Source organism: Harpia harpyja, chromosome 6 (assembly GCF_026419915.1).
Source record: "Harpia harpyja isolate bHarHar1 chromosome 6, bHarHar1 primary haplotype, whole genome shotgun sequence".
Taxonomy (NCBI): domain Eukaryota; kingdom Metazoa; phylum Chordata; class Aves; order Accipitriformes; family Accipitridae; genus Harpia; species Harpia harpyja.
The window spans coordinates 62,341,125-62,354,114 of record NC_068945.1 but is presented as its reverse complement, the minus strand read 5'-3'; the positions used below and the strand labels follow the sequence as shown (position 1 = coordinate 62,354,114).

General features: G+C 44.1%; 1 protein-coding gene across 2 annotated transcripts in view; it reads left to right on the top strand.

The window, feature by feature from the left end:
• The window catches only part of ELAPOR2 (endosome-lysosome associated apoptosis and autophagy regulator family member 2), a 105,741-nt gene that overhangs the window by 79,669 nt on the left and 13,082 nt on the right, over window positions 1-12,990 (top strand). For both annotated transcript variants that reach the window (XM_052790130.1, XM_052790131.1), the window contains 8 exons: window positions 3,124-3,304; window positions 4,056-4,184; window positions 5,150-5,240; window positions 6,394-6,496; window positions 7,675-7,812; window positions 8,090-8,353; window positions 9,258-9,431; window positions 10,909-11,098. In XM_052790130.1, the coding sequence (XP_052646090.1) occupies window positions 3,124-3,304; window positions 4,056-4,184; window positions 5,150-5,240; window positions 6,394-6,496; window positions 7,675-7,812; window positions 8,090-8,353; window positions 9,258-9,431; window positions 10,909-11,098 (1,270 nt within the window). The remainder of the gene's footprint in view (window positions 1-3,123; window positions 3,305-4,055; window positions 4,185-5,149; window positions 5,241-6,393; window positions 6,497-7,674; window positions 7,813-8,089; window positions 8,354-9,257; window positions 9,432-10,908; window positions 11,099-12,990) is intronic.

The window sequence follows — 12,990 nt, the reverse complement described above, 5'->3', positions numbered from 1 at the left end:
ATCTACCTGTCATGGGTCTGCTTAAGGGATCTGTCACTGTGAAATGCTAAGCTCCTTGCACTTGTGATTAGTATGACTGGGTCACTGATGCTACCCCCATGCTCATAAAAAAACAGGGTTGGAGCACAGGGTGAAGTACTGTCCCAGAATAAACCCTACTGTTTAGTTGTTAACAATCTTTCCTGGCATACTTTTGGCTTGTGACAACTTGCCCTGTCCCAGCAATGCCCAGGCATGATTCAGGTGCTACCGTGGCACAGGAGCATTGGACATGACCATACCTTCAGGTGGAAGAGTGTTTGGCTGCATAGGTATGATGTGTGTATCATATCCCTTAGTTTTAGCATCAAAGAAGAGCCCGTGATCTGTTGAAATAATGGTATATACATAGCCTGGGAGTGTTCATGTGCAGCAGCAGAACTTAGCTGTTAATAATGTGCTTGCCTCATGGGATGCCTCGAACCATGTGGACTCTCAGTAGATTGTTTCACCCAGATCTTAGATCCACTGGGTCTCTCATAGAGGGACCTGCTGGTGGAGCAGCCTGTCTTTGGAGCTCTCCTGCCCTTTGTCCCAGCAGTCAAGAGGGGATTTTGGTGGGATTTGGAGAAGAAACTCCTATTTACTGGCATATGGAGCCCACAGAGGTGTGGACACATGGTCAGGCCTGTTTTGCCTCTTTTCTTCCCTTTCCCAGCTCTCTTAGATACGGATGGGATGGCAAGTAGTCAAAATCCACAGCACCTGTAGGTTGCTGGCCTAATATTTGCTGGCACGATGGAGTATTTTGGAGTCTCCTGGTCAGCCAGTTCCAAAATGCAGCTGAGAGTTCCTGTGCTCTAATACGAAGCATCAGTGAGTTTAGCCCCAGAGCCGGCAGGCTCTACAGCCTGGTCTTGACTCACTCATTCTTGCTCTGTGAACTGCCTGCAATGACTCGAGGAATTAGCAGCAGTGTTCACTGCTACACCCCCAGGTACTGCTTTAATTGCAGCCTCCTGCAGATTACCCTGTCACTGCTTTGTGCAATTCAAGGCTCCCTGGCATTGAATAAGTTCCTACTGTTGACCTTCTTCCTGCCTCCTCAATGGCCTTTCCTTTCACTGATGGCCATCATCAGAATACAGAGTGGGGCTTTCTGCAGACACCCTTCATCTTCCAGTTGCAACAACGACATGTGTCATAGATGGACAGCTACTGGCTGGGTTTTCAGGACTGCTTTCACCATTTAGTACTCTGCATCTGTGGAAATTGGTCCAGGTTTGCCGTACTCTTCAGCCATCTCTCCACGTGATGCAGCTCAGTGAGAGAGCCTGACTCTGCAGCCCACCTTCAGGTGAACAGTGGCTGTAAAGCACCAGCCTAAAGGCCTATTGATCCATGGCTTACTAAAATTAGCCAGGTTTTTCACTGGACATTAGATTGTTGTCTCCCTCCTGCCATCCCCACTCAATGTGTAGAAGGGGCCTCAGGAGATTTAGGCACTTGACTCCTATTGACTTTTCACCTACCTACTGCTTTAAAAATCCCAGGCTGGTTGCTTCAGCCCCGGCCTCACCTGCATGGCTATGGGCACTCTCTGACCCTTTTCTCTCTGCTCAGACGCAGTAGGATTGCTTTAGCACGTACAATGTGTCGGGGCTCTGGGCAACCACACAGGTACTTTGCCAGCTCCTGAGTCTTTTAACTGCTGTGTACCCTGATGCTGCTGAAGCATTTCTGGAGCAATACTCCAGAAGATCCTCTAAGTGTTCAGGAGCAGCAAGGACAGGCTGATCCATAAGGGACAGATGCCACTGACAGCAGGAGCAGTCCCAGAGTACCCGAGCAAAGCAGACCCAGCGTCAGCAGCCAGGTTCAGCCAAGGTTGCCGGACAAGTCCATAGCGATGAGGCACGACCAATGTCAAGCTGGGATATCGAGTCCATGGGTCGGTCAGGATGTGGGTCAGCCAGGGTACATGACCTGGAGCAGGCATGGCTGCAACACAGCACAGGCAGGGAGAAAGGGCAAGAGCCTCAGCTTCATTGCAGCTCCCAGGAGCCGGGGCCTGAGCCTGCTTCCAGCTTTTTTTCAAACAGTTTCAAAGATGATCAGTACTTCATGAAGAGCTCTGTGTCATCAGAGGGCTAACCTTGAGCGCAAGCGGCTCAGCACCCAGGATGGCAGGGGCATGTGCTCAGGGCCCTGGATCAAATTCATAAGGTGAAATCTCCCCTGCCAAGCTCTGGCCTCAAGGTTCCCTGGTTGCACTGCGGGGACTAAAGGGTGGAAGTACCCAGAGCGGGAGCTGTGGCTACGTTAAAGTCTTGCCAGTCGGGTTTCTCAGCTCAGGAACTCAGCTAATTTTCATCTTGAGATCTTAAACCCTTTCAGGGATAGACCCCAAGTCAGATGAAATCTGAAACCCAAGTTCATGGGTGATGCATCTCACCTAAGCCTTTTCCTTACGACAGAAAACTTGCCTCCTCAAAGAGAGGTGATGATGGAGAGGCGATACCATTGTATATGGTAATGCCAAGGACTGACTCATGTTAGTTTTCCTAAACTGCTCTTTATGTAATGTGGAGGGACTGGAGAGGGGTTGGGAGAGCTCCTGTGTGGTTTTGGCATTTGCTCAGTAAGTGAAAATGGCCGGAGAGAAACTGAGGACTTTTCAAAGAACAGGCCAGTATGGAGAAAAATTGCAAAATTTGTGGTGTTCTCTGCTAACAGATGCCTTCCCAATAAAGGGATTTTATAACACAGAAGTTACATTTTGGGTTACTATGGTCAAAATGCACAGATTGCTTATGCAGTTGTTAGAATTATTTATCTGATGTTCCTCAGAAACATTTTCATGGGAAAATTCACTAGGTAAATAAGAAAGAACAGTAGTAATTGTTTTAAGCTTCACATTTTTGCTTTGCTCTTAAGGTCTGATATCTTGGAATTGCCTGTGAACCCAATCACTTCTGTTTCCCTTCTCTGCCCTTCCCTTTATTGTCCTGGATGTGCAAGGTCTGGTTTTGGCCTAAAACATTGGGAATACCCTAATTTCATTTAGGAGGGGGATCTTGATTGGTGCATCCTGTCCTAAAGCTTTGTAACACACCATGTGAACTCAGTGTCTTCTCCTTCCAGACTCAGATCATGTACAAATGGATTGAACCCAAGATCTGCAGAGAGGATGTCCCCGATGCACTGACCCTACCTCCTTCTGGAGAGAGGAAGGATTGTCCACCTTGCAATCCTGGCTTTTACAACAATGCCTCATCTTCCTGTACTCCTTGCCCACCAGGCACATTTTCGGATGGGACACAGGGTAGGAGTCCACAAAAAAATTGCTTGTGTCCCCAAAAGCAGTTGTCTGCTTGCATGTGACTTAGTTTAAGGACACATCATCATAAGCCAGAGTTCATTTTGCATAAAATACTTATTAAAGAACTTTGGAGAGAGGGAGTTGGATGTCTGTTTTCTCTCTGAAGTCCTTTCTTATCAGGGATTGCTGCTCTAAGTTCACCCACTGTGTTCTGGATGCATTTCTCAGCTGATATAAACATCCTGAGGGTTATTTTAAGGATTTTAAAGATTCTGAGAAGGCAATCAGAACTTTTGCAGTCAGTAATTCCCTCTCACCCATTCTTCTGTCCATGCCAAGTTCTTCCCTGTGAAAATCTCATTTTAAGCACTGTCAGATGAGTACCCTGCCAACATTGTCTACCCTAAGCTCTGGCTTGTTGATTCTGAAATGTATTGGCCCAGTGGTCACCTACAGCATTTTATGGGAACTCACGTTTACCAGTGTGATCAAACCTTCAGCTGAAGCCATTAAAAACGAAGTGTGGCTTGGGGGATCAGTGGCGGATTACTTACCGCGAGGTTATGATCGGCAGTTTATAAAACGCTGGTCTCGTTTCCACTCTTTGGTCCTGATAAGTCTTTGACTATTTAATTATAAAGAAAGAAATTAATTTCTTTGCTCATTACTTGCACCAGAGAATAAAAAAGTAATATCTATGTTTGAAATGTGCTTTGGCCATGTGATTTCCTTTTCCTGCCCTCTTGCCCTGTAGAGTGCAAAGCCTGCCCTGCTGGGACTGAACCAGCTCTTGGGTTTGAGTACAAGTGGTGGAACATCCTGCCAGGCAACATGAAGACGTCTTGCTTTAATGTTGGCAACTCAAAGTGCGATGGGATGAACGGTGAGCCAACCCCCCCTGTGTTGTTATGTGCCTGTCTTTCTCCTGCACTGATCACTGTTGTAATGGAGCACCCATCAAAATGAGTATGCTCTTTGCTGCGCGAGTCACAACACAGTTTCCCCTCTTTTCTTTAATTGCACCAGGCTTGAAATTTCCTGTAGGAAGTAATGTCACAATATCATAAAGAAGAAATAAAAAATCTCTTGTATACTGGAAGAGGGCAGGAGCTGAAGCCTATGTGAAGTCCCCTCAGTCAAGGACCTATCCCACCATAGACTTTGATGCATCTGAATATCCCCATTAAAAAAACCACAACTGCTTGACTTCTTTTTAGTTTATCTCCTTTCATGTTTTGTGATAACTATGCCCGTGGAGGTCACACATAATTCCTTTGGAAAACTTAATTAAAGTCTGTGATTTTGTTCATTTAGCACTGACAGCTTTGTCTCTGCACATGTGCTAAGATTGCAGCAGAGAGCAGTCACAGCTCACCAGTGAAAATGATCCTGTTTGGGACTTCTCCCACCTCCAGCCTTCTCTGAAAGATTTTCCTCAGCCTGATCTGCCCTGTCAGGCTGGTGTAACTCAAGCTTTGAATTATGTGTGTTGAGCAGAGGGGCACTGAAGTATATGCTTAACGTTTAACACATAGATTCATTGATTCATCTGTTTTAAGGCTGGAAGAGGTCAGATAGATCATCCCCCTTGAGCTGCACAGCACAGTTCAGGAAATTTCAATTGCTTTGCTGATTTCAAGGTGACATTTGCCTATAAAATCAGCAGTTCATAAAATTACTAAAATTTTTCATTCAAAAGCATTATTTAACTGCTCTATAGTTCATACCAGGTATCTTTAAAATGTACTAAAGTACTGAATTGCTTAAACAAGTATGGTAACATAGAAATTTTTTTGTCACATGACCCAGAAACCATCCATTTTTTTTTTCTTTTTTTGTCCTGTGAAGGTTGGGAGGTGGCTGGTGATCACATCCAGAGTGGGGCAGGAGGCTCTGACAATGACTATCTTATCTTGAACCTGCACATCCCAGGATTTAAGTAAGGAACAGGATTTTTTTTCATCTATTTCTCATTTATCTCTGTCTCTTACACCTATTTCATATTACCCCTGGAATGAACCGAGTTTTCCTTTCTGAAGTGCAATGATGTCATGAATGAGAGACAAGAGAAAACTTTGGTTTTATTCCTGTGTCCCCAGTCAGCCCATTGCAGCAGACGATTCTCTAAGACCTTGGTTTTTAGCAGTGTTTGCTTTAGTCCGAGATGCCAGCCGGCTGGCTGCCTGGAAGCCGAGAAAAGATATTCCTATCCCTCTGTTTCTAAATTATCCCAAAGTAACCAGCTAAGCCTGCCATGGAGAGGATACTGGTGCCTGCCCTGAAGGTATTTTACAGAAACCCACATTACTTTGTGCTGTGGCTCCAGGCAGCTGGCACAGTCTGTGCTTCCCCTGGAGCCAGTGGAGAGATGCAGGCACCGCAGGAGAACAGGACATCTCACCTCTCCCGGACCCTTAGACAGGATGAAAGAGCTGTTTGAGGTGCTTGTGTCTCTTTGTCAGAAGAGTGAGCTTAGACTCCTAGCTCGGACCAGGTGCCAAATATTAAGACAGGTAAGGGATGGCAAAATGAACCTCACCCTCCCTTTGCTGTATCTCAGCTGAGGGGGTTCGTGACTTCTTACACCCAATGAGCAAGCCCTGATTTTTATTTTACAGTATGGGCAAATAGAATTAAAATAAAGGAGAAGCAAGAAACATATCCGTGGAAAAGCTTGGCGTGTCCCAGTTTACCGTTTAGTACTTTGCAGGAGAGCACCCTGAATACTTCTGGTTTACGTGAAACTCCTGAAAACATCTCCCACCAGTGCAGGGTAGATGCAATTAAATTGGTGTAAATCACTTAAAGCATGTAAGGCATTGAAGTGCCTACCAGTATGGTCAAATCTGGGTGTTGATTATAAGGAGGGAACTGTACCATAAAGAAGTTAGACACTTAAAAAATAACCCTGCTGTGCCCAATACCCAGTGCAGAGCTGCTGTGCAAACCTGGCCTCCGCAGTTCTGCAAGGGCAGGTTTTATGTGACAGGACTTTGATGGTTTCCTCACTGTACGAAAAGCAATTTGAAGGATTGACTGCTGCCTGTCTGGAGAGCACCTTGTAAATGTTTTGTTCCTTCTCTGTTAAACAGACCTCCGACATCGGTGACAGGAGCAACTGGGTCAGAACTAGGACGGATTACTTTTATTTTTGAGACCATCTGTTCAGCAGATTGTGTGCTGTACTTTATGGCGGTAAGTGAGACCTCTCTCTCCATGACTGAGGACTGAGCCTGGTATTCCACATGTCACTTTAATACCTCTACATAGGTGTGATTAGTTGCACTTAATTTATTATGACTAAGATTAAATATGACATTAGTTTAATATCTACGGTGCCCTTGCAGGAAGGATTTAATGAATGACCTAGCAAAATTCCTCCACCATGTGAGTTGTGAACCATTCCTGGTTATCTGTTTATTTTAAAAGAAATAATTGGACACCAAAGAGCCAAATTTTCCCCTGTTAATCCATATGGTAAAATTCTCAGTGTCTCTCGTGCAGTCGAGTTAGCCTCCAGAAGTTTAATAGAGTCACAAGTCAAGATGTGGGACAGAGGGATGGGAAATGGAAAATTTGGAAATTTAGTCTTGATCCTGTGAATGACCTGGGGGATCAGTAGGGCAGCAGGCAAACATTTGTTTGTGAAAGCAAAGTGCTGTGGACTTTTTACTTTTGTCATCTGCTTATTGAAAGGCCATCAGCTGAGGAAGGTAACTGGGTCTGCGATGGCTCCCTCATGCCTTCTGTTGCAAAGGGAAGCTGGTCCTTTTTTGTATTTAGTGGTACTTTAAAGGAATCTGCCTTTAGTGATAATTTAAAGGCATCTGTTTTAAAGGAAAAGCATCTTTCACTGGAATATTTACAGCTGATGGAGAATAAGAAACATGAACCTAGACCGAACAGGTTTTTCTCATGTAAACTTTGACACTGTATTGTTGGCCTCGGTTCTGTTTCACTAGAGACACCAGCAAAGTGGGTATCTGAAGATGGCAGAAACTACAATTTTTCTTTGAATTTTGGCTTTCCTCTGTCTGTGCTCTAGTACTTACATGTTTTATACATAAACAGAATTTCAAATCTGAAAGAACCACTGTGTTGAATCTGTCCTCTTAACATTTATAACCTGCTACAAGACTTTGAACTTAACTGCTGTGTGAACTAGAGCACCTTTTGGAATAGACACCTATTCTCAATCTAAAAATTGCCAGTGGTGGAAAACAGAATAAATATGTTTGCTCTCCTTTATTAAACTTTAAATGCAATTGTAAAGTCCTTTATATATATAAATCTCTATATTATAAACCACAGGTGTTTAGTGTATTATGACCACACTTACAATTTCTTCAAAATTGTTTATGTCCATTTTATAGGATGTTAATCGAAAAAATACCAATGTGGTAGAATCGTGGGAAAGAAGTAAAGAGAAACAATCCTACACTCACATCATTTCCAAAAATGCTTCCTTCACGTTCACCTGGGCCTTTCAGAGAATAAACGAGGGCCAAGATGTAAGTACTTCTTTAGGTATAGGGCTTTACAACACAGCTTTCCTTGGACACTCACCAGCAGAGCTCTTGCCTTCCATTGAAGCTCACAGGCTTCTTGTAAGGGGGGAGTGGCTGTCCCCATATAGCAGCCCTTGGGAGGCAGCTGTGGATAAACCATCCATGTTGAAAGACAGACACACGCATAAGTCGATCTCTGAATTGGTGCACAGAGTTGTGGTTAGTGTCAAAATGCAATGGCGTGATGACACCAGGGTGGTTTCCTTGGCTCTTGTTCCAGAGCAGACAGTTCATCAATGACATGGCAAAGATCTACTCCATCATGGTGACCAACGCAGTGGATGGAGTCGCCTCTTCTTGCCGGGCCTGTGCGTTGGGCTCGGAGCAGTCTGGCTCATCCTGCGTGCCCTGCCCGGCGGGACACTACATCGAGAAGGAGACCAGCCAGTGCAAGGAGTGTCCGGCCAACACCTTCCTGTCCATCCACCAGGTCTACGGCAGGGAGGCCTGCATCCCATGTGGGCCTGGCAGCAAGAGCACCAAGGTACAGAAACCAAGTGTCTCTGAACGATGGGCAGACAGGGTTTATTGGGATATAAGCACTCAAAGGGCCAGTTTTAGTGCTTTCCTACAGGTATGTGCCTTGTGAGCATTGGAGTATAATTATAACCAGTGATCCCACTCTTTCAAATATGTCCCTAGTCTAATTTCTGTTTGTAAGTATGCAATGAGAAGATAAAATTGACCACACCAGCTCAGAAAAAGGTTCATTTCAGGAAGCTGTACTGGGGACAGTGTAAGAACAGGGCAAGCATATATGTTACTTCCACCTAAAACTGTCCCAGACTCCTGCTGTTTTAAACTCAGGTGCTACCTCATCTGGATGATGTTTCTGTGCCTTTAGAAACCTGTAACAAGTTCCTCTTATGTGAAATTGCCCTTAAGCCTAGATAAACATTTATCATATGCAACATCCTTTGGCAAGGAGCTGCACAGGGACTTGAAGAACTGCTCAATTTGTTCGTATTCTGCCTGTCTTCAGCTTGGTTCATATCCTGTCCCTGTTTCTTGTGTTTCCTTTGCAAGATGCAGGTGTAACTGAGGCCATGTTCTGGTCTATCTACAGGGCTTTAAGCTGGGACATTAGGATCCTAAAAGCACCCACAACAAAAAAGAGCAAGAAACTCCACATTTTCTTGGCTAATGCAGCGGACAGCAGAAAGGCCAGGCTTAGGGAATGTTAAAGTCCTGATATGTGAATGCAAGGGACTGAAACAGGAATGGGAATTCTCCCAAGGGAAAGGTGAATTACAGGAATAGGACAAAGTTCCCCTCCATCCTTAACAAGGAAAGCAGTCCTGTGTGCACCTGCTTGCTTTAACTCCCAGGTGAATGGTTTGCTGCTGGTCTATAACTGCTCTTTAATGGATGCCTCTCCTTTTCTGAAGGACCACTCTGCCTGCTTCAGTGACTGCCTGGTGTCGTACATCAAGGATAATCAGAGCCTGAATTACGATTTTAGCAACCTCAGCCAGGTGGGCTCGTTGATGAGCGGACCCAGCTTCACCTCCCGAGGGACCAAGTTCTTCCACTTCTTTAACATCAGCCTGTGTGGGAATGAGGTGAGCTCAGCTGGTGTTGAGGGTTGCAGGGATTAACCAATTTGCTGCCCATGTTGATGCTCTGTGGGATCACACTGGGACAGGACGAGGACTCCCCTACAGCTGAGCTGTCACCGATGCTGTGCTAACACTTCCCTCTGGATCTTGCTCAGCAGGGCAAGAGGACTTTTGAGCAGCCAAGTGACTTTCCAGAGCAAAGATGACAGTGTTTTAGGCATAAGTAACGCCCAGAAGAAAAACCCTGTCACATCCCTACCTTTTCTTAGTTCTTGTGCCTTCAAGTCACTTGGGTCACAACCCCGACCTTTTTGTGCTGCCACCGAGGAACTCAAGTGGAGAGTCTGAGTCTTTCAGTTGCCAACTTCTTTCCATACATTACCCTTGTGAATTGGCTGGAGATGTTGCTGTCAGCAGAGCCCCTGGTCACCCTGTTCTCTGCCAGTGGCCGAGATGCCCGTTGTTGACTTTGATTGCAGCCTTTTAAAGTGGTGGAAATATGTGTTTAGTCCATGAGTGCAAACAGTCTCCGCCGCAGAGTCAAGATTTTTCTGGCTGGGGCTTGGACTATACCAGAGCATGGTGTCACATACATAAATTGAAGTTTTGGAGCGGTACCAGTGATGCGTATTGTCCCATGAAAGCCAATGCATGTAGTTTACATTAATGTTCAGCCCTGTAAAGTTCTGAAGTTTCTTTCCATGTACCAAGAAGTCTGCAGGAGTTGAGGCAAATGATTGGTCACTTTTCTTTACAGTGTTTTGCATACTTTTAGGCTTAAATGTGTGTTTAAGTACCACCTGGATTAGAGCTGCTGACAACTAGATCCTCAAAGGTACAGATACGCTTACTCCCCTGTGGATCTGGTCTTCATTTTCCCAAACTACTACAATGATACTACAGTACTACCAACGATATTATTAGGTCGTGAGTGCTTGACATTTTGTCAGGACAACTGAGTCTGGTGATTTGTCTTTCATTGCTGTTGCTCTGAGATTCTAGCACTGGTCTTGACGTGACATTAATGCAGCCTTGAAGGCTAAATATCTGTTTAGGGATTTCATGTATTTATGCTTTGAAAATATTTTATCTGGATTAAATCTCAAATAAAGAGGTATTCTACAGTATATTATTTAAAGGCAAGGGAAATACGGTTTTCCTTTGCAAGCCATTTCATTATGCTCTGCTAGTAAACACTGTGCTGTCAAGATAAACAAAGAAGAGTGCTTCGTAGCACAGGTTTCTGATAAGACATGTACCAGAGGTGACATCGTGTTTCTGAGTCTGTACAAGGCTTTAATCGGAACTTTCATGATGGCACAGTTTGTTCTTGCAATTTGTCCTTCTCATGATAGAAACATCAAGTTGTTTCTAAGGTGCGGTAATGAAACTCATCCAGTTTGCAATCTCTCCTTTCCCAAACTTTTTCATGTCTTATCAACAACCAACTGCTTCCTTATTTTTTCCTGATTGTCCACAGGGGAAGAAGATGGCTATTTGCACTGACAATATCACCGATGTTACTCTGAAGGACATGGTTGCAGAATCAGAAGATTTTTCCAATTTTGTGGGAGCTTTTGTCTGTCAGTCCACCATCATCCCGTCAGACAGCAAGGGTTTCCGAACAGCCCTGGCTCTGCAGTCCAACAGCCTTGCTGACAGGTTCTTAGGTACATGGTTTGTCTTCTGCTTATAGTTATTTTGCATGTACTCTCATGTATTTAGGGCTGCAGAGTAAATCCTTCTCAGCTCAGCAGGGCTGCACTGGGGGAAGAGTGAAGGGGCAGCCCAAGATTCAGTCCCACTTTGTTCCTGAGCTGTGAAGCAGATCTGGGCAGATGCCATTGCCTTTTGCTGCTCTTTCAGTTCAGCTGATGGCTGAAGGAGAAGAGTAAGGGCTGCTCCCATTCTTTGTTTTCCATGGCAGTATTACTCACTCTTCCCTGTGTTTGGTCTGGTGGGTCCCATGGTGCATAGAATTTCAGCACAAAAATCTGGAGAATGTAATTAAAAAGCACTGGTTTTCTTTCATGTTTCCTACCCACCTCATGCAAGGCAAGACCAATCACTGTAGTAGTCACATTAGTCCAAGTGTTTCTGCCCATGCCAAGTGCCCACTCGGGCAATTCCAGAAGAAGAATCTGGTGCTGGGACATAATTAGGCGAGAAAGGAGGAGGCTTAGGGCAGCATGGGGCCATGCATATCATGAAGTCTTGCATTGCTCTGGCTCACAAGTTCCCAGAGTCTGAGGCCAGATTAGACAATGAAGTCATTTAGTCTGCTCACCTATCCATTACAGGCACTGAGTGTTTGTACTTTCTCCCTGGCATTGAGCCCAGAAACTCATGTTTGACAAAAGCATGTCTTTGGAAGAGCATTCAACCTGGACTTTTGAGACAGCCAGAAATAAAAGCTTTGCCACAGTCATCGGTATTTTTTTCCACTGGTCAAACACCACCTCTGTATTTTGTTTTAAAGCAGATTTGTTTCCTGTTTGAATTTGCCTGGGTTCAGTTTTCAGCTCTTGCTTCTTGTTATTCTTTCTCCATTTCACACCCACATTTTCCTCCTTGGAGAAATATTTTGTGTAAGGAATCACCACACCCTCCCCAGTCTGCTCTTCTGATAATCTAAGTAGACCAAGTTCTTCTAAGTCTCTTGCTGTCATGTATATCTCTCAAGCATATGAATTATTTTTGAGGCTATTTCTGCAGGCTCTGTAACTTGTTATTATATTTTCTTAAAGCATGGGCATCAGAATGGAATAGTATTCCACTATTGAATTCACTATAGTGGCAATAAAAATCTCTTTCTTAGGACTGGCCTTCATCCCTTGCTGCACTTGTCCACACTAGAATATGTTTATTTTGATTGGAACCAGCTTACCAAGTGAACCAAGTTGCTCTATATTTTATTCCTGTTCCTCTTAATCTTTGTCTCATCTACACACTTTGTCAACAGTGATTATATAGTTACTTGCAGATCCCTGATGATAATCTTGCATTCTGGGTCTCCAATATCAATGCCTAGGGAAGCCTGGAGACATACCACATTTGATGACAATTTCCCATGGCCAGATAATTTTATAATTAGCTAGTTAAATAATTTTTAATCCAGAGTGTGCACTTAATTGATATTACACTGCTAACTTTTTAATTAGAATCTCATGTGGTAATTAGTGAAATAGTTGATAAATTTACATAATTTTCTTTAGCAGCCAAATTCGTCAGCACTCAAGGAATGAAATCAGATTTGTTCAACAAGAGCTGTTCTCCATAAATTCATGTTGACTGTCACTCATTATGATCTAATCATTAACTGAAACCCATCTTCCACTTACCTGTTATTTTGCCTCATCGTGTTAGCCACATTGTTATTTGGCTCACCATATCCCCTCTCCATCAGTCTTTTGACATTTTGCTATTATTAAAAGCTCTTTAAAGGTCACTCTTAGGGATGGGTTTGCTAGTTTATAAGCACGCATGCCAAGTAGATGCCAATATCCTCTCCAGCTGCTGAAGGAATGAGGTGTTCAGTCATTGTCTTGGAAAGCAAGGAGAT